Source organism: Aulonocara sp. 'chitande type north' Nkhata Bay, linkage group LG1, assembly GCF_057382095.1.
Source record: "Aulonocara sp. 'chitande type north' Nkhata Bay isolate Kocher_YH1m ecotype deep benthic linkage group LG1, A_spYH_male_GT1.1, whole genome shotgun sequence".
In the NCBI taxonomy this organism is placed as follows: Eukaryota; Metazoa; Chordata; class Actinopteri; order Cichliformes; family Cichlidae; genus Aulonocara; species Aulonocara sp. 'chitande type north' Nkhata Bay.
Window position 1 is genome coordinate 29753585 of NC_141344.1, and position 20115 is coordinate 29773699.

General features: G+C 44.3%; 1 protein-coding gene across 11 annotated transcripts in view; it reads left to right on the top strand.

Annotated features, from left to right (window-relative positions):
• Nucleotides 1-1254: 1254 nt before the first annotated feature.
• The window catches only part of LOC147339323 (transducin-like enhancer protein 3-B), a 28688-nt gene continuing 9827 nt past the window's right edge, over nucleotides 1255-20115 (top strand). The window contains exons 1-10 of one of the 11 annotated variants that reach the window (XM_086292507.1): nucleotides 1255-1756; nucleotides 2275-2498; nucleotides 3036-3136; nucleotides 3316-3379; nucleotides 5318-5362; nucleotides 11574-11636; nucleotides 12365-12469; nucleotides 15103-15141; nucleotides 17294-17497; nucleotides 17964-18023. In XM_086292507.1, coding sequence (XP_086148633.1) covers nucleotides 2475-2498; nucleotides 3036-3136; nucleotides 3316-3379; nucleotides 5318-5362; nucleotides 11574-11636; nucleotides 12365-12469; nucleotides 15103-15141; nucleotides 17294-17497; nucleotides 17964-18023 — 705 coding nt within the window. In that variant the 5' untranslated portion in view covers nucleotides 1255-1756; nucleotides 2275-2474. Of the gene's footprint in view, nucleotides 1757-2274; nucleotides 2499-3035; nucleotides 3137-3315; nucleotides 3380-5317; nucleotides 5363-11573; nucleotides 11637-12364; nucleotides 12470-15102; nucleotides 15142-17293; nucleotides 17499-17963; nucleotides 18024-20115 lie in introns of all 11 variants that reach the window. The other 10 variants (XM_086292514.1, XM_086292524.1, XM_086292534.1 and 7 more) reach the window with 10 other exon arrangements.

Consider the following 20115-nt stretch of genomic DNA (forward strand, 5'->3'; position numbering starts at 1 on the left):
AATTTAAACATGCAGGGGCTAAATGGACACCCAGGTAAACAAATGAATCTAGTTTTAGAAGAAAATGAGAGCAGAAGCAGATGAGTGAGAGAATCCAGTGTTTGAGCGAGGTAAAAGCTTTGTTTTGCAGCAAATGTTTTCATGGAGGGGTTGAAGAGGAGAGGGAGGGGGGGAATCAAACTGATATTTAGCCCCTACTGGCTTTTTTTTTCTCCTGCTTTTGTTTTATGCAGGGCTCTTTTTACCACATGGTAGTGACAGATTGTTTGAGCTGAAAGGAAAAGCCATTCGAAGCTAATTAAGCAGCCATTCCAGGCACTGTTCGCAGGCAGGAGGGAGAGTAGCACAGGCATTTGTCAGCGCCGTACCCAACGTGGGTTTAATTGACAACTAGGACTCCTGACTGACAGCTTTTCCAGCCCCTAGCCAATGGTGAGCCGCGCAGGAAGACAGCTGCGAGATCATTGGATGAAAGGCGGTGAAGTGGGGGGAGAGGGGGTGGAGGGAAAGAGGGAACCCACGTGGGGCAGGGCATAGTGAGAAACACGTGATAGGCTGAGGCGCAGACGTGTTGTAGCCTACCTAGTGCTGCTGATAGGAAAGCTTGTAGATGCTTGAGGTCTCGTTAGAAATAGGTCGATCAATTCAAGTCACTCAAAGGACACTCTGCTGTAGATGAAGGGGTATTCACATCTGCGCACTTCGAGTCTTGAATGAAATTCTATGAGCGCGTATTATTCTTGGCACAGAAATAGGACGTATTTCTTTTTCTTGGCATCTCTAGCTCTCTTTTTCAACCGAGAGCGCAGTGAAATAGTCAAGCTTCAAACTATAACCTTCTTTTTCAGGGTCACGCCAGCTTCAGTTATAATTGCTCATATAGTGAGCAGATTTTGAAGGCGAAAAGCTTTTATTAAAATGATCCCTTCTATTTTCGGGGTGGGTTATTTTCTCTATTTGAGAACGAGACTTGTTTTAAATTGTACAGCTCGTTGGTACATACCGTGTAGTATTGTGAAACACTCGGGCACCCGCTGCAGTGCACGGACATATAAATTATTACCTTTGTTTTGAACAAGTTGTTGAACGCACCGAATGTCACTTCAAATCCAAAATGGCGAACATGCGAGGTCACATATCGTGGCCCAATCAGGACGCGACAGTGCTGTGTACCCCACGTGGGACTGACGCGCTGTGATTGGTCTTCGGCGCTAAACTCCTCCGGAGAACCCAATTGGTTAGCGCGAGGCCCCTCTCTCGGCAGTCGGGTCCTCGTGTCAGTGCACAGTCTGTGTGTGGTACAGCGCGCGGCAGAGGAACTGGGTACCCAACTGCAGGCTGGCGGTGCGTTTCACAACGGCCGACATTTTAAACAAGAAAAAAAAAAAGAACCGCTTGAGTCGCAAAATAATAATCCCTGGACTTACTGGAAGAGTTTCGAGCTGCTACTGGATCTAACAGAGGCTTTCTTTGAAGTTGTCTGCGGTCAAAAACTCGTCCCAGTCGAGGGGTTTCCAGCGTCCGAGCGGACTGAGCGGCGCTCTCAGTCTCGGGAATCACCGGGGCTTTTAAAGGACTCTCAAGGGGGCAAAGAAGAGCAAAGAAGTGTATGAAAAACAGAAACGACGACGGACAATTGTCTGCGGTGAACGTTACAGATTACCGGATATTAAGCTTCGTGTGGATAATATTTTTTTCATATACATTATTCTTACCTGTGCAGAGGAGAGGAGGAGAGGAATCAGTCGAGACAAAGGTAAAAAAAAAAAGAAAAAAAGAGGGGGGTTACATGAAGAGAGCCGCTAACAAGACGGGTGGTAGTAGTGGTGGCGGTGGCTTTATGGCAGCCGACTTTGAAAGCAGCAGCTCCTTGTTTTCTGATCTTCCAGGACCACCAAAAACAACAGTTGCGTGTTTTCTTTACCCTCTAGTGGAAGACGACTCGTTAGATTTACGAGGAAAAAGCCAAAAAAAAGCGCATCGTGTCGTTGCGGGTGTGATCAAAAGTCTAAACTTTGGGATTTATTTGATCCGTGGCATCAAACGCATTTTGCTGCCACTCTTGGTTTTCTTTTTCCCTTTCTTTTCTTTTGCAAATCTAGACGACAGATTTGTTTTGTGGTACACACGTTCAGAGAATTAGTGGGCAAAAAAAAAAAGAAAACTACTTTATTCTGCATTTTGCACAAGGTGTATCGGGGAGTTCATAAAGCTCTACGTTCGTGTTGCTTTCAGGCGCTGTGAACGTGATCCAGCTGTTTTCTGTTTGTTTAGGTACAAAAGAAAGGAGCTGATCCATCCGCTGGGCTGGCTCTGAGTGTGCGCCTCGCAGCCGAGAACGAGGCTTTGTCCGCCGCCATCCTGCGCATATCGGGGAGGGGGTGGCGGGGATTTACCGCACCTTCACTGGGATTACGGAAAGAAAGCACGAGAAAAACAACACACAGACTCCCGTGTGGAAAAAAAGACTAGACATGTATCCACAAGGCCGGCATCCGGTAAGTCCCCCGTCTTTAGTCGCTGCTTGTAAATTGATGCAGAAGCGCTGCCCTTCAAAATGGCCTAATTAGCTCGTCAGAGTGAAGCTGCTGATCCACACCTTACTATTTATGGTCTGCATCAGTGCTGCTGAGGGCTTCACTGTGGCAAGGAGAGGCACGGAGAGGTGGTGTTTATTGGAAACAAGATCTGAGATTGTGTTGAACTCGTAAAGTAGATCATCAGTGTTTTTTTTTCTTTTTACGGTCCTGAAAGTTAATTGTGCAGTAAAAAAAACAGCACTGTGTGATTTAGAGACTCTACATGGCAAACGGATAAAGTCACATCTCTGTCACTGCACAAGTTGAGTGAAAGCAGCTCCCTCTGCCAGTCCAAGACTCAAGGGAAATGAGAAGACAAACCGTTAAAAAAGGACTGAGGGGTGTTATCAAAAAAAAAGAATAAAATAAAGGAGAGGAGGAGGTGCCAAGAGAGAGAGCTCAGCTATGTGATGATGTTATTTACACCTGTGGTATCTCCAATCTCACACTTTTCAGGCTCCTCACCAGCCAGGGCAGCCTGGCTTCAAGTTCACAGTAGCAGAGTCCTGCGATAGGATCAAAGATGAATTTCAGTTCCTGCAGGCCCAGTACCACAGGTAATGACTAGACTACTGTAAAAACCAACGGCTTCCTGGAAACATGAAGCAGAAGCCGTTGATGTTTTGTTCCCTTACTGTAGCTTTGTGCAATCATAACGTGGCGCACAAAAACCAAACGTTTTGCAGCGGTGTACCGATCCTTTTTACAAACGCAATGCTTTTTCTTCTCCACCCAGCCTTAAAGTAGAATACGACAAACTGGCCAACGAAAAGACGGAGATGCAGCGTCACTACGTCATGGTGAGTACTACAGCTATTAAGCCGAGAACAGGATTTGAATGGCGTTTCCTCCCTTTCGCCTCAGGTGGTGAACAGTCACAGGTGCTGAAAAGAACCTGGTTGTTTTTGTAGAGCCTGTGTTAAGACTGTTGACTCACGTCTGAGTTTTCATGGGATAAGAAGGGAGGGGGTGTGAAACTCTAGCCGAGGTCAAACGTCCAACTATTGATTGTGGGGTGTGACCACCCCCCCTACCCCTCCTCTCAGTGGCTCTGGGGTCCTCTTTATGACCCTCCACCACCCCTCCCTAACACACCCAGCATGGCCCACTGGGGGTTAATGACTGGTCTGCCGTGTGTGTGTGTGTGTGTGTGTGTGTGTGTGTGTGTGTGTGTGTGTGTGTGTGTGTGAGAGAATCAGACAGCTTCCTGTGTGTGTGTGTGAAAGTTTTAAATCTTAACTCTCCCAGAGTGAGCCATGTGGTCACACCCAGAGATTTCTCACATATTGGGAGACTTTGTGTGTTTTTCCTTCCAGCTGCAACGATAATGAACTACTTGTTGGATAATTACTTGTTATTGAAATATCAGTAAAATCTCTCTATTAGTAAAAAAAAAATGGATGGAAAATGGAAAAAACTTACATTTGATAATCAAAGTAAGAAATGGATTTAGGTCTCCTCCTCCCCCCCCCCTTTCATTAAAAAATGTTAAAGATGTGCTGATCACAGTTTGTCAGATGAGAAATGTTCTCATGTTTCTGTATTGTTTCTGATTATAAACTCAAAAGCATGCAAGTTCAAAATGTGTCTGTAAGGGTTTCACATCGCCAAAAACACCCAGGGGCATTTACTAGATGAGTAGCTTTTAGTCGCAGCTTAAATCACGTTCGAAGTCAGAGAGCAGGAAGTTAAAAATCTGACCCTGCGTACTTGCTGCATGTCATTTTGCTTGCTTTGTGCACTGCATGTGTCAGAGCTTTCACCTTTTAATGGAAACCACACTTGAGAAGTGAGATAATACTTGATGCTTATCAAAGTGCTGCAAAGGGTTAAATGTAAAACAGTTCCAAGAGTGCAGTTAAATCTTATTATAGTCAATTCAGAGCTCTCTGATGATCAAATGGGAGACAAAGAAATCTGTGCCTCTGTAAAGACAAGCCAGCTCAAAGCTTCTTGCTAATACAGGAAAGGCTTCATTGTGTGCATGGCAAGAAAAAAGAGAAAAAAAGAACAATCTTTATCTGACAAGTTGTGTAACTTAGACCTCACACTTGTGTATGTGCGTGCTTATCTTGTTTGTACATGAAAGGAATGACTTTAACCAAACGCAGCAGTACGTTTGTTAAATATTATTTTCCCTGTGAGGAACCAGAAGGTGGTGGGAGTAGCTACAATAAATGGAAGCTGTTTGCTGTGTGTTTGATAAACAAGGCAGACAAACTACTAGGCTTTAGTTTGTATCTGTTGGTGGGCTTGCAAGCTTTTTTGGCAATCAGCAGCAGATAATGTTGTTTTCAATAATAGTATTGGCTTTCTCCTTGCTGTCTGGACGGGGTTTGCGCTCAAAGACGAGGCCGTGCCAAGTAGAAGTAAACAGGCGCTGCAGCCAGGCGAGCGTCTGCCGCGGCTGAAAAATGCACGTTGAGATGTCAGCCTCGTCGGCTAATGTCAGTTCGCCCGCGCTTCAGTTGTTATTCTACATGTGATTGACTTTCTTTTATTCTTGTTTGGGTGCTTGAGGGGACCGATAAGATGTCACACCAGTTAACCACTGTTTGTCTTGTTGCACAAGTTCTCTGTGCATTCAGAGAAAAGTCTAGAGCAGTTTGGACTGTCTTGCGTTTTGCTCAATTAAGAATGGTGTCATTATGTATAAACATCTGTCTCTAATTAATTCAACATATGAATTCATTTAAGTTTATAATGTCTTTTTCTGCTCTCTCTCTGTTCTTTTACAGTACTATGAGATGTCCTACGGGCTTAACATTGAGATGCACAAACAGGTATGTAGCCATATCAGAGATGCTTTGTGTACAGCCAAAACACCCCCCTCCCCCATCCCTTCCTAGTGATTAAGAATATAAACACATACACATGCATACCTGATCTTAGTTTCTACCCTCATCCCTAAATGCTTCTGGGAGCGTACACATACTGGCTTCCTGTAGTGAAAACGCTGACAGGCTAAACAACACGAAGGGCACGCTGCCTGATGTGGATGGTTTGATAAGATTAAAGTGAAGTATTTGGCGCAAATTCTGAGAAGATGGTGCGTGTGTGCGGTTTGCCTTTCTGAGTGTGTGAGTGAGCACATACGTTGCCTGCTTTATTCTCCAAGCCTCCCAAGTGCCATTTGAGCTAAAAGCTCATTAGTTCAGCTGCCACCCAGTACTGGGCATCATGCTGTATCAAAAATGTCCACAGTTCACTCCATGTCACGTTACCGTTGAGTTAGGTTTAGAAGCGCTGGCCACATTTGTTGGTGTACTTCCAGTTGATCTTTGGTCTGTCATGTCCAGACTGTTTGAAGCAGGTTGGTGGTTTCTTTTTTTTCTTTTTTTCATTTTTTTTTTTTGCTTTTCTGTTTTGTTTTGTGGAAACCGTCCCGATAATGGGATAGTAGTGAAGTAGTCAATAGTGAATTGACTTACTGAACAGTCCTCTAGCAAGAAACAAAAAGTTGAGTAACTCCAGCAGTGCTTTGATGGCCTGTGTGTGTGTGTGTGTGGTTTTTTTTTTTTTTGGGGGTTTTTTGTTTTTTAAATCTATAATACTATAGAGTTGCAAATCTAGAGAATTAACATGAATAATGTTTTCAGTGGGGTTGGGGTGTTTTGGACTGGCTATTGGACACAATTTATTCCCTCAGAATGTTCGTTTGGGCTCTAGGTTTGTTTTTTGTTTTTTTTTTTGTTTTTTTAACATGAATCCAGAGAATAAAAATAGCTGTAAGTTGTGGCTTCTACCTGTAAGATGTCTGTACTTGTTCTGAGAAATCTCACCTGATGAGTTTTGATGCACGCACAGGTTGATCTGGACTGTATGCCAGAGAATTTTTGGAATAGTTGGAGTAAGATATTGTAATCACACACATACTGTAGTCACCAGAGGCCCAAATAAAGAATCAACCCTCTGTAAAAGTCAGATTGCACCTGAAGACAGCACAGCAAAATTGCTCCGTTTAGCTAACGATGTGACCCGAGGCTGTAGTCAGCTGTGTGAAATCACATCAGCATAATGTTTTTATTCTGTTTACTTTAAAAGGAGAAGAACAAAAGATGAACATAATCTCCAGACTGCCCCCTTTTTATCTTCCTGCACTTACATTTCCATTTGCTCTGATTCACACTTGCTTTCTGTTTCCTTCAGTCGTTTTTGCCTCCCTAATTCTCCTTCTCCACCTCCTCTTGGCGCCCTTATGTCTTTTCATTGCGCCCTCCTCCCTTTTCTGCCCCCGCCGCCCCAACGATGTGATGTGAATGATGGTCCTGTGTCATTAGCTGTGTGATATGATGTATGAGAGTGGGAGTCTGTCAGAGGGGGAGAGAGAGAGAGATGGAGAGGGGTGGGGTGGAGGCTTCATGGCCCTCAGATCCAGAAGGTTAATGGCATCAGTGGGAGGGTAGCCCAGTTGGAACAGCAGCACACTGCGCAATTCATCAAGCGTAGACATTTTCTGTAGGCACGTGGTGTGTGTGTGTCTCTGTGTGTGCATGCGCGCTTACTAGGTGTGTTTACAGTTTATCGTGGAGCTGCCCACCCCCCTTCCTTCACGTTGCTGAGCGTTTCTCTGTAAAGCAACAAGGAGATTGTAGTGATGCAGGGTGGGGGTGGAGCTGGTTGTTGTGGTTAGATGATGGTGGCGGTGGACAAAACAAGTGGGTAAAAAAAGGGGTGTGGTGGTGGGGTAAGGGGTGGAGACAGGAAAGAAGTGAGGGCCTTCAGGGTAAATGGGTTAATCGACTTGTCCTCTCCTCTGCATCTCCTTTGTTTATCAATAAGCCCGGTGGAGACGACTGAGATCTCTGAATAATGCATGCCCCCCCCCCCCCCCCCCCCCCCCCCCCAACACACACACACTCTCTCTCTCTCTCTCTCACTCACTCACTCACTCACTCACTCACTCACTCACACACACACACACACACACACACACACACACACGATCTCCCATCCCTGGTGAACGAGTGTCTGTGGTGACATCAGCGAGTGGTAAACAGATGCCCCTCAGCTGTCCCTGTTATTGGTGCGACCGGAGGGAGGCTGGATTATTGGATGCAGGCAGGCATATTACTTCGCTTGTGCTGAAGATTTATTGCAGTGTGGCAAAGAAATGATAAACTAAGAGCGCGATTGAAAAGAGAGGGGGAATAGGTATAAACACGGGGCGCACATAAATATCTACTCCCCATCCCTTACATGGTAGCACCAGTTGTGTCTTTACACACAAACACTGCAATTCAAGTTCCCGCAGATACAGTTTCCCCTACTGCTGCTGCCGAGCTGAATAGTTGCTATGAAAGGGATCTGTGCGTCTGCCGGGGGGTAATTTGTTTTGACAGTGTCTCTTATGATGGCAAAGAGTGCAGGGTGGAGGTAATCACCCTCGCTTGCTGTCAATAAGTGATTTTAATTAGTGCAGCTCATTAGGCTGCCTCAGCATCGTGCCCTGCTGACTTTGTGGTGGGGGATGCTTTGTGTTTTTTTTTTTTTTTTTTTTTTTTGTTTTGTTTTTTTTTTCGCTCCCTCTGTTCTCTGTTGTGGTCCCTGTTTATCTCTCGTACGCTTGCCTACATTTTGATTTTTTTTATTCTTGTTTTTTTCTCTCTCTCAAATGTTCTCTCTTTGGCAAAGTGAGTGCCACATGATTAGAAAGCCTGATGAATAAATTCCTCTATTTTTCTACTGTGCTGCTTAACTTAGTTGCACCTTGGGTAGCCATTTTGTGAATTTGCTCCACATATCCATTTCCTCACTTGTTGAATGAATGAGGGAAACAGAGAAAGTGCTTTGTCAAGGAGAGTGAAGTCCGTTTCCTGGAGGAAGAGGGTGAAAGGAGGAGCAGAGGGAGGGAGACGGGAGAGCTTGTGCAAATGAATAATTTATACAGGATTCCTGGAATTGTTTGCCAAGGTGATGATGGCCGATCTTTCTCAAAGCCAAAACAAACTGACTATGAGAACACACACACACTGTGTGTGTGTTTGTGTGTGTCTCAAGGGAGCTTGACGAGGTTACCGGAGGCTGAGAGACCTGCTTTATTTTGATAGCCAGGCTAGAAGGACTGGAAGAACAGTATTACACAATGAGTGTGTGCGCGCTCGCTAAAACCAGCTGATGACAGGCCTGTCATGAATATGTGTGTACATGTAAACTACATAATTCAGAAATAAGAAGCATAAAAAAATGTTGTGTATTTGATGATTTGAGCGTTAACAAAATCAGATGTAATCTGTTGGAAAACAACCTGTTTCCATATGCTCCCCCTGCAGAAAAGTGTGTGTGTGTGTGTGTGTGTGTGTGTGTGTGTGTGAGCTCAAAATAGAATGACATGCACATGCAAAATATTCTTCATGCATTTGTAATGAACAAGATACCTCTAAGTGCCTCTTTCTTTCTCTGCTCTGGCTGAGAAGATAATTCCCAAACAGCCATCTCTGCGCCCCCCACCCCCCACCATCATATGCCACTTGTTTTCCTCACCAATTGAATCCTCGTCAGAGACTCAGCTCTCCACTCGGGGGCTAATGCCTGGAGCGACAAACAGCCAAATGGCTTTCAACGCACCATTGACCGGGGGGGGGGGGGGGGGGGCAGGCAATGGAGAGAGAGAGAGAGAGAGAGAGACAGAGTGAGAGTGAGAGCCTCTCCAAACTCTGGTGCTACTAGACAACCCTGAGTACCTGTAATTGTGGAGCTGCAGTGAAAAGCTTCTGCCGGCTCAAAGGCTTCTGTTTTCAGTGGCTTTAAGTGACAGTAAACTCTTTCCAGTGCCCATCTCTGCCACTAAAAGCACTGTGGAAAATAGTGCCTGCAAAGTAAAGTGGGAGTCGTTACGAGCGCTGCAAGTCATTGGATTTGTTATCAATGTGTGCAGGTTTTTTTTTTGTTTTTTTTGTTGTTGTTGTTGTTTTTTTATTTTAACCCTTCAGAATGGCTGGCTGTCAAAAAGACGTGCAGATATGCCATCTGCCTGTTTTGCTCTCCTTAACGCATGAACTCTGTCTGAACAGAGCTGAGTGACTAAATACGACACGGAAGGATGAGATGTAGCTGGCAGCATCAGCGATTCGGTTGAGGGGTTTACAGTCACAGGTTGACATGCGAGCCGTGTTTGCCCTCATGATCTCTTAAATCGACGGTCCTGTGTGACACTGCAATAAATTGGGCCCAGAAAGTACAACAGAAATGGATGCAAAGGAAGTCTGCTCCATTGTTTTATTTCCTGGCTCCAAAGTAATATTTAAAGTCGAGGAGGGGTGGGGTGGGGGGTATTTCAGAGGAAGCCATGGGTTTTGGGAATATTTAAGTAGCTCAGCTCTCAAAGCACCTGGTGCTTAAGCTCATGTTTCAGAATGAATTGTTGAGAGAAATCTGTGTTTTTTAGCACAGTACTAAACAACTCAAAAAAAGCAAAGGTGCACCTGAATTCAGTGAATTTTATTTATTTATTTTTTTGGCTTAAAAGTGGTGGCTCTGAAGTGGTGATTTGCACCGAACAAATGGATGCCTTTCTGCGTGAGGGAGGGTTTGTATGGTGGTTGCTCTAATAGCCGAGTGTATCAGCACAACGCCATTTCTACAGGCCCCATGTTGCTCCCCTTGCAGCCATTTCCAGAGAAGTGGTGTGATACTGAAACACTCTCACCCTACCCATGTGTCATTGTATCCAGCCTCCGCTAATGATGATGGTTTATGAGTCTCCGAAGAACCCCACCACCATCACCACCCCCATTTCCAGTCTCCCAGTTATCCCTCATTAATTTCCCGTGCTGATCAGATCGACAGGCCGAAAATTCAATTTAATGACCTGCCTCTGTGCTGCGCCTAATATGATTTTACAGGCTGTTCTGGTCAGAGCCCCAGCCCAATTTACATAACGATCAGCCGTGCCAGATAGTGTTGCCCCAGCAACAGAAGAGGGGGGAGATGAGAGGAAGAGGAAGGAGGGAGGGCAGAGAGAGTAGTGGAGATTAGCGTGAAGGGGTGCGAAGAAGCGTTTGGAGGAGGAAGGAGGGGAGAAAGCACAGTGCGTCTGAGGTCAGACGGGGGTTGTGAGATAATTCCTGACAGGCCAGCAAAGGTCTCTCTCCTCCTCTTCTCTCCCTCTTTTCTCGTTTCTCCCCCCTCCTCAGAGGCTGTGCAGAAAGCTACTGGCACCTCCTCCCTCCCCCCCTTTCACAGTCAAACAAGGTTAAGGGAGAAAATGAGTGAAGTGCAGCATCGTATAAAACGGCGGGAAGGACCTCTTCAGCCCACACACACCTGCTGGGCCTCCACCCCTAATCTCTCAGAATCAATTAGTTCACCTCCCCCGGTCCAGTCAAACCACATTACCTTAGTGTCACATCAGAGGGTTTCACTTCACCATTCATCACCCCCACACATACCCCACCACTTCTCTTTTATTCTGCTTTCTACTTTTGTGTTCCTCTCCTATGCATCTTCCTCATCTCTTTCTATGGAAAGTGCAGATTCAAAAAAAAAAAGGAAATGGGCTTGGGCAAAATGTCTAGGGACCTTCAAGTGCGGTAGGCGGGCAGCACAGCATATCCATTTGACCAAATGCAGCACTGTAAAGTGCTCCATGTATGGTGAGCCCTCCAGTATCAGCTTACTCTGCCAGCTAATATTCTGTGGTCGATACCAAAGATGCCTCTGATAGATAGGGCCAGAGTTAACCTGTCTGCTTCAGCACGCCCTACCCCCCTCTGTATGGGCCGTAATTATGAAGTATGGACCTCATTAGGGTTTCTCCAGCCAGATGGTATTAGCATATTTCAGGCCTTAATGAAATAAGGCCTGAGCTTAATGGAGGCAGGAGAAAGGGGGAAGCAAATTTGTTCTAAGGCGGTCCCAGTTTAGTTAAGAAATACATGGTGTGTCCGGATGGACACTGCAACATTTAGTGCTATTATTGGCTATTCTGTTGTCTGAGGCATGCAGTATGCTGGAAGGATGTCATTCTAATCATTTCTGTCTCTTCTCCTACAGACTGAGATTGCCAAGCGCCTCAATGCAATTCTGGCTCAGATCATGCCATTCTTGTCACAAGAGGTGAGTGTCAACCCAGCCAGCAGCATTTCAGGGATGAGACTGAGACTCATTTGTTTCACATTCTGCTGTTACTGTAGTTGTGACGATGACTATTGTGCAGATAATCTCTGGGGAACAACAGATGATTCACTGCACATAACAATGAGGAAACCCTTTTTTTTTCCCCCCCTTCTTTTTTTAAATTGACAGTTTTAGCCCACTAAATAATGTATTTGACTCAAACGTCAAACAACTACTGACCACTTCTAAAAATATCGCCCCTTTTCGAGCTCATCCTGTCAACATTGAGCAAATAGTCAAACATAAACACATAAATCAGTTCTTCTGAAGGAACTGGCTTTCCTGGAAAACTGAGATGAGAATTAATGCGCAAGGAAATGAAATGAAAGCAAACCTTCAAACGCCTCAAGCGGCAAACCTCCAGACAATAGATTTCAGTTTCAGTGTTCCTTTGATTCACTCTGACCTGCATTTCTATAATACATATAACACATACAATACAGAGTATTTTTTTATGTCTTGTTTTACCTAGTAGAAGATTCTCCTATTATGTTGAGTGCTATGTAGTACATTGATGTGTTGTTTTATTGACGATAAGTGCCATTAAATGACTATCGTGCATTATGGAGGCCCCCCCCAAGCTTAAGTGTCTACTTGTCTAGATGAACCATCAGGCGGGAACTATTCTTCTCCATCAGTGATCTAATCTTTGTTTATGTGTCCTGCAGCATCAACAGCAGGTGGCTCAGGCTGTTGAACGGGCCAAGCAGGTGACAATGACTGAGCTGAATGCTATCATCGGGGTACGTGGACTTCCCAATCTGCCTCTGACTGTGTGTATATCCCCTCTTCTTCCTTCATTTGACCCGAGACCAGAGGCAAAACTGCATACGTGAAGGAGGACCAGCATTCAGATAGAGATATGTAGATTATTGAAGCGTGCTACATTTTGCTCACGGGTGTATTTGACCTTTCTAAGCTTTGGCCGAAGTGTCGCATGTCAAGAATAACCGGGGAAAAGGGCAATAGATTCACAGGGGAAATGGGGGTGAAAAGGGGATAAAAGTAGCTTAGCATATTAATCTGCAGCAATTTTCTTTCACCCGTCTGTGGCATTTGAGTTTTTAGACTGAATGCAAACTAGTAACATCATGTCCTCTTCACTTGTACAGACTTGCCCTGGTCTCAAGTGGTTTATTATGTTTTTATTTGAGTTGACAATGTTTGCAATGTGCTGTCAGTATGGCGTTTTTTTTTTTTTTTTTTTTTTTTTTTTTTTGCTGTAATTTCTGATTGTTGGTTAACCATGACCCGTCAGCACCCAGGTTGCAGCTCCGCTCTGATTTTCCTCCTCTCAGCCAGAGTCAAAGAACATCTGATATATAGTAACACAGTCCAGACTGGGAGATCAGATCATGGTGTTTCTCAGATTTCACTTTGGCTGCACTTTAATTAGATAAAAGGACCCAGCCAACAGGCTTACCCCTACCTCTGACCCAATAGCTCGAGGAATTAAGAGTGGTCAGGTCAGGACAAGCCATTGTGATTACAACAGAGATTACAGCAGCATGAACTTAGCAGGTACTAAGCATTTGAAAGGTGTAGTGGATAAAAGATTTCGGCAGTTGTGGAAGAATAGGGAGAACAGGAACATCTTTTTTTCCTCCCTACTGTTTACTACATTGTTCCCTGATGGTTGCCACAGCTTCTATAATTAAGTCATGTCATTTAACAAGCTTAATTTAGCTATTTATGTTGTTGCTATGGGTAAAAAGTGCAACAAGTTTGTTTGTTTGTTTGAATTATGATGACAATAAATAAAGTTTTCATTTCAGGCGTTATTTGTTACAATCCAATATTTAATGGAGCAAATGATTGGGACAAGCTGCAACAATGTTTTGCTTTTAATTCTTTAAAAAAGTAAGCAGAACTAAATTGTTTATTTGTAAAGCTGTTAATATGAACAGTAGGCGAATAAATCACATTGGTTAACTTAACAGTTGGAGCTTATTTCTTTAAAAAAATCAAATAAAAATCCCAGATGTTTAAATCTAGCAGACAGTACAGGGAAACTCTTTCCCCAAAAAATCCACTCTGAAATATAGCCTGTGCACTGCCCAGATCTTGCATTTGCTTTTCTTAAAAACATACATGCGTATTTGGTTTTGATAGTCAGGTTACATGGTGATCGGAGGCTGTCGACTGAGCAGCGGATTTTAAAATTCGGTTTAGTTTAATGAGCCAGGAGCCGAGGGTAATTATCCACTATTGGCGCTTCTATGTTTTTTTTTGGGGGGTTTTTCCCAACGAAGTCCTTTCCACAACAGGAGTTGACCCTGCCTTCATTAAAGATAGGCAGGGCTAGCCTGAAACACACACACACAATAATACACTCAGGAAAACAGGCTTAATTATAGGGTTGAAAAGATGGCAGGTGATCAATCTCCATGCCCCCACAGGGTGGGTGAGGCAGTGATGCTCTAGCGTCTCAACATTAGAGCCTCAGAAACACTCGGAGCATCAAACTCAGGGAGTGTTCACCTCAGTTGGATCAGAAAGTGCATTTGAGACATGCATAAGTTAGAGATTTGCCCTGCAGGCACCACCTGCTGTACTGTCAGGTTGTCATGTAAAGACAACCTGACTGTAAAGAATCCATACACACATACTGTATGGAGTACGTAACAGAACCACCCCACCCTCTCTTAATAGCTGTTAGTGACTGAGGCCAAAAACAGTTTTTCTTTCAATGTGGGCCTCACTCATAAAAACAAATCTGTTAGGTAGCATTATGCCGTAGGAAAGCTGATCGGTCAATTTTCTAGCTGGTTTGGTAGTGTAGTTTATTAAAAGTCGTTCCTAAATAAAAGGGCTAAAAATAATTAGATTAGCATAATTTTTACAGCATCATAAGGCTGGTCTCTACTGGTCTCTCCCCTATTTTGCATGAGTTTTTGGCCAGAAGCAGCGTATGATTGAGTCTGATTTGACAAGTGTCAGAGGTGCAGACTCATTTCCATGTTCCTACCCTCATTTCCATGAATTTGACACAGGGCGAGATTGTAGTTGGGATAATGGTTAACAAGTCAGTTACAGCCGGTGTGCTCCTTATCACGTATCATGTAAATGCTAATCCGCAGAACACGACATAAACCTTCACAGCGTCAAGTTTTGCTGTTGTCACTCCAGTAACAGCGATCTCCTCTCCTTTGCATGTTTTATTTGGCTATGCGTATGTCTTTTATTACAGAGTAAGAGTGTCTACATTTACATAGTGTGACTACAGTGTCCAAATTTACACATGCTTTGACTTAACATCTCACAAAAGCCGGTGATGTCTTCATCCGATTTGAATTCATCACTTGGGGCTTTTTGTCGATTTAATGAGGAAAAATAAATGATTGTATTAAAAATAGCCATCAGGTGCAGCCCTACCTCTGAATCTCTGCTCTCTCCTCTGACCCAGCACCTGCACCCGCCTCGTGGCGTCTACCCAGCCTTCACGGTCAGTGTTGAGAGGAGGGTTTTGAATGATTAGCTTGCAATGAAATGTCTGTTTTTTGTGAAGGGGAATGATGCCTTTTGGAGACAAAGGACTGCTTGGGGCGTGTCAGGTTATTTTTGGCCTCTACTCTGCCCGACTCTGGTGTTGTGCATTTGACAGAACGTTATCTCTTTATTTGACGACTAACCTCAGAAATGTTACCCCCGTTCTTCCACTGCTGTATTCTGCTTCAAACATAGGTTGTAATCCAAATCTTAGAGTCTTTGTTGTGACGACCAAAGAAGATACGATGAGCTCGAAACTGTTGTAAAGCACAGAATAAGTGGGTAATGTGGCGATCATTGCCAGACTTATTAAGCCAGGGTGCCAGCTGGTTTGTGCTGGTGCTGTTGATGCTTGTTCCACCTGACAGTACTGTTCTGCAGGGAGCCAGCTTCGCCTAGTTAACTTTAATTGCCTGTTTCCTGTGGAAGTTGCCTGAGCTGCTGCGGCATTTACACATAATGAAAAAAGATAAGTGTGAAAGGAAGCCAGCTCTTTATCCATGAATATTGAATTGGAGGCAATTTATTTTCTGAAATTTTTTTTTCCCCCTCTTTTTTTTCTCTCTTCTCTCTCGCTCTCTGCACCTCACGACTCCCTTCCCTCGTCTCTCCTCCTCCTCCTCAGCCATAGCTCGCTAATGAGGCTTCTTGATAATGATCCCTGCACGCTTTTCCTCATTAGGCACACTCAATAGGGACGTCCCTGCCTCAATCCCTCGCTCACTCTCTTTCATTCTCTTGTTATTTTCTGATTCTGCCTCTCCCTCCTTTTCTTGTTCTGGCTGCCCCTTCCTCTCTCTCTCGTTTTTTCTTTTCCCCCTTCTCACTTTTTCCCTTTTTTCACAACAAATAGGCTGCTCGGCAAAGCAGTACAATATCGATTAACAATGCCACCCCTCAGTTGCTTATATCCATTGTGCGATTTCAGGTCCAGCTCGGCATAATGAGCTGACTGAATAATGGCCAACTGCTAAATAAGCCTTTAAATGTGGGAAGTCACTAGATATACCCTTGTCTAGTTTCTCCATTTTATGTAATGAATGTATGGATGAGCTTATTGAAGTTCTGTCTAGCAAGCAGAATAGCAATCATGTTTTTTTTTTTTTTCTCCCTTTTTGGAGAGGCAGTTGATGGATGTGCTAAGTGTTATTTAACCTTGTTTTAAAGCACTTGCTTCCCTCTTGCCTGAGTGGCTATTTAACTCCTGTCTATCTACTCTCTCTCCTCTCTGGTTGCTTCTCTCACAGACACATTCAGGGCGTCATGGGAGCCGTGTGTGTTCTCCGCCGTCTCTGCTTAACAGCATTTTGCTGAAGGAGTGCATGCTTGCTTGGTTTTCCAGAGTGTTGAAAGGTTTTGAGGTTTTCAAGTGTAGACCTATTGATTTTTTTTTTTTTTTTTTTTTTAAACTGTCCCAGCTATGATTGAAGCACAGTGGTTTGGGAGTGAACAAAAGCGTTGTATCGTTTTTGGCGACCACAGGTGACGTGTTATTGAGTCAAACACAGTTGTCAGATAAAGGTCACGTACCAAAACAATGAGCAATTTGTAAAGCTTGCAGTGATAAGCGTATCAGTGTGGTAATGAGTGCAGAGCGTGATTTTTTTTTTTTTTTTTTAAAGAGAACCAGACGTGTAGAACAAACGTGAGGTCGGGGTCCTTTCAGAGGAGGAACATTATGAGTCATCTGTGTGCAAACTCTGCACGGGTTTGCTAACTTTTACATCGCTGGTGAAACAGCCTTTTTGGGGCAGTTTGTAATTCAAGTGTTGCTCAAGCCTCAAATGGTAAATATCATGTGGCTGCAGCTCCTCCTTGTTCTGATTTGCTTTCTTTAATAGGAATTTAAATTGAATATCTTTATACTCAAACACCTGTCAGTTTTTCTGGGAAGTAGTGATTGGTATTTCACACTATTTCCTGGTGGAGCTGGATCCACATGTTGGCGGAGACTTGCAGGCAGCTATTACGCATAAACTGTTTGGCTTTCAACTGAATGTCGTCAAAGCCAGCTCTAATGCAGCAGAGTGTGCTCATTCATGGATCCACTTCCCAGCCGACCCACTTGTCCTCTGTCGTGTCTCTCGTCTCTCTGCGTTTGTTTGCAGCAGCAGCAGCTTCAGGCTCAGCACCTCTCTCACGCTGCCCACGGTCCCCCGGTCCAACTGCCCCCTCACCCTTCAGGCCTGCAGCCGCCCGGCATCCCCCCCGTGACGGGCGCTGGCTCCGGCCTGCTGGCTCTAGGCGCTCTTGGCAGCCAAGCCCACCTGCCTGTGAAGGATGAGAAGAACCACCACGACCTGGAGCACCGAGGTGAGGAGCAAAGCCTGCCACACACAAACACGCTGCCTATGGCATTTTAGGGATGATGGCTAACTGTAGCTGCCAAGCACTGCTTTCTCCAGCCAAATATATTAATCAGTGAAACACATCAATATAGGTTTTTAAATGTTTTTGTACCAAATGCTTGTGTGACAAAAAAATTTTTATATTAGATTTTAGATGTTTTTCTTGTCAATCCCTTGATTGTGTCAGCATGAAAATAGTTTATTCTGACACAAGACAACATAAGTTGTAATCATTCCTTTACCATTAGTATTAAGGCTTTAAAAGCCATTAACATATCAGCAATTGAGGTATCAGGTTAATAATTGTTGATCTTAAATATGAAAATTAAACATGTCTTCCAAGTGGTATCAAAATCAATACTGCTGAGTTGCTGATATGAGTAATCCTGGTGACACCCATACTAATTTGTGTTTTGCTTTTCTCTCTCCTGGCCCCTCATCTTTTCACTCGCCCCTGGCCATTCCTCTGAAAGAACGCGAGTCGAGCACGGTACGTTGACTCTCCGTCTCCTGTGTGTCGCTCTCTTGCTTACTGTGTTTGGTGATTAGGTGTCTTTACATAGACGACAGCCCTTTGTTCAATAGAAACTCATGTGCGGACACACACACACACACTGCTGTAGTCACAGGGGTATAAGCTGACTGAATCAAATAATTACGTCTGGCCAAATAAGCCAGTGCCATCTAATCCAGGTGGAAAATGACTCCAATCACTGAGCAAGGATTAGTAGTCAGCAACCTCCTTTAATTTCAGCACAATTAAAAGCGACTTTGACTCTCCTTCTCTTCATCCCTAACCACCTTAAAGGATTTACTGGTTGCATGTGTCCCCTACCTGGCTCTTTACATCCCCTCTTATCTACCTGTCTCCTTTTCTTTTGCTAATTCTATTATTTTTCTGCTCTGTATTCTTATCTTAGTCATTCATTCCTTTCCAGCGCTTTTTTGATTCACCCTCCAGTCTCTCGCCGTCACAGTCTCTTCCTTCTCATGTTAAGGTCCTTGTTTATTGGGCTAGCTTAAAGCTCTCAGTTAGCCAGAGTGCAACGCTCTGTTGGATCTGCTTGGCCAGATTGAGTTCCCATTGACTGACCATCCTGAATGGACCCACTCATGTCTGAAGGGAACCCAAACTCGTCCCTCTTCTCATGTGGTGACGAGCGGCTGCCAACGCCACCTTACCTGATCTCCCCGCCACAGTCTTCTCCCTCTCTTTTCCAGTTTGCGCACACAGTCTTCCTGTCCTTTTGTGTCAGGTCATCTGATACTGGAGTTGGAGGCAAGTGCAGGGTTATTGAGTCTAAGCAATCCTTGAAAGGCTTCAGACTCAGATACACAGACAGGCTGCAGTAGATTTTTATCGGTCTATCTTTGCACCAAACCAGATTAAAACTCTTCCACAGCAGCAGCTGAACCTGAGGAGGAGGCCAAAAGCTGCTTGGTTAGCGTAAATGGTTGGGCAACTGTAGTGGAAGTGTATGTTGTTAACTCCTCCAGCACACTTTTTTTCCTCACACTCTCCTCAATTTAGGAGGTTTTTATCTCACTAGGTTTTCAAGCTGTTACCTTTCTATGCTGTTCTTTCTTTTTGAGTCAGCCAATATGTCAGAAACCTCCCTACTGCCTCTTTCACCAGGCCTTTCTGTCTCTGATGAAGGCAGGGATTTGTTGAGCTACCTAACAGTGTGGGCTATCCTCAGGGTGTTCTCGCCTACACTTCCTCCCTCCTTCTCCCCCTGCCTTTTGGCCTGTTTGGCAGTGCCACCCCACCACACCAGCGCCCAGACTACAAAAACCCTGTTTGCAGCTTCTGAGAGAGTGCCAGCCTGTCCGAGCATTCCCACTAGTGGGGAGGACTCATTGCCACACTGCTATGCTCTCATTGCTTGCCAAGTTCCTTTCCTGTTTTGCTCTCTTGTCTGCCTTCATTTTCTTTTCTGTTTTTTTTTTTTTTTTTCTTCCTTTCCCCTTCATTTTCTCACTCTCTCTTTCATGGCTCTTTTCTCTGCTGGCAGCACCCTCTTTCACTTTGCTCTCTGGTCCAGGTTCCCTTAGTGGCCTCTTTCTTTGCTTCCTCTTTTTTAAAAACATTAGTTCATTTTCATGAACTCTACAGTCAGTGTTTTTTCACTGTGACCTGTCACATTACAGAGATAAGCACACATACAGGAGCAGCAGCCTTAGACTTGGTTTTTGTGGTCAGTTTTGTTTTTATTTGCATGTACTTACTGTTATGCAGTACTGTTATGAATGTGGCTTGTTGAGTTTGAGTTGGTAGCGTGTTTCTGGCTTTCTTGTGTGTGTGCATGCTTCAATTTTTTTTCCTCTTTGCCTCTGCTCTTTCATCACCTTGTGTACCACTCTCCCATTGGTGTTCTCTGTGTTTATGCGCTAGCTGTTTCCTCAGTCTAGGACTGTTGTCCAGTTAGCTTTGCACCCAATAGTGTTACTGGTCTGACAAAGGAAAGGGCACTAGAGTCCTCTCTGGGTGAAAACGCACTGCTCGGTAGCATGCGCCTCTCATCAAGGTTTGTCACCTGCTGCATTTAAACTACAAAACAGTGACTTTGCTGAAGGGCACA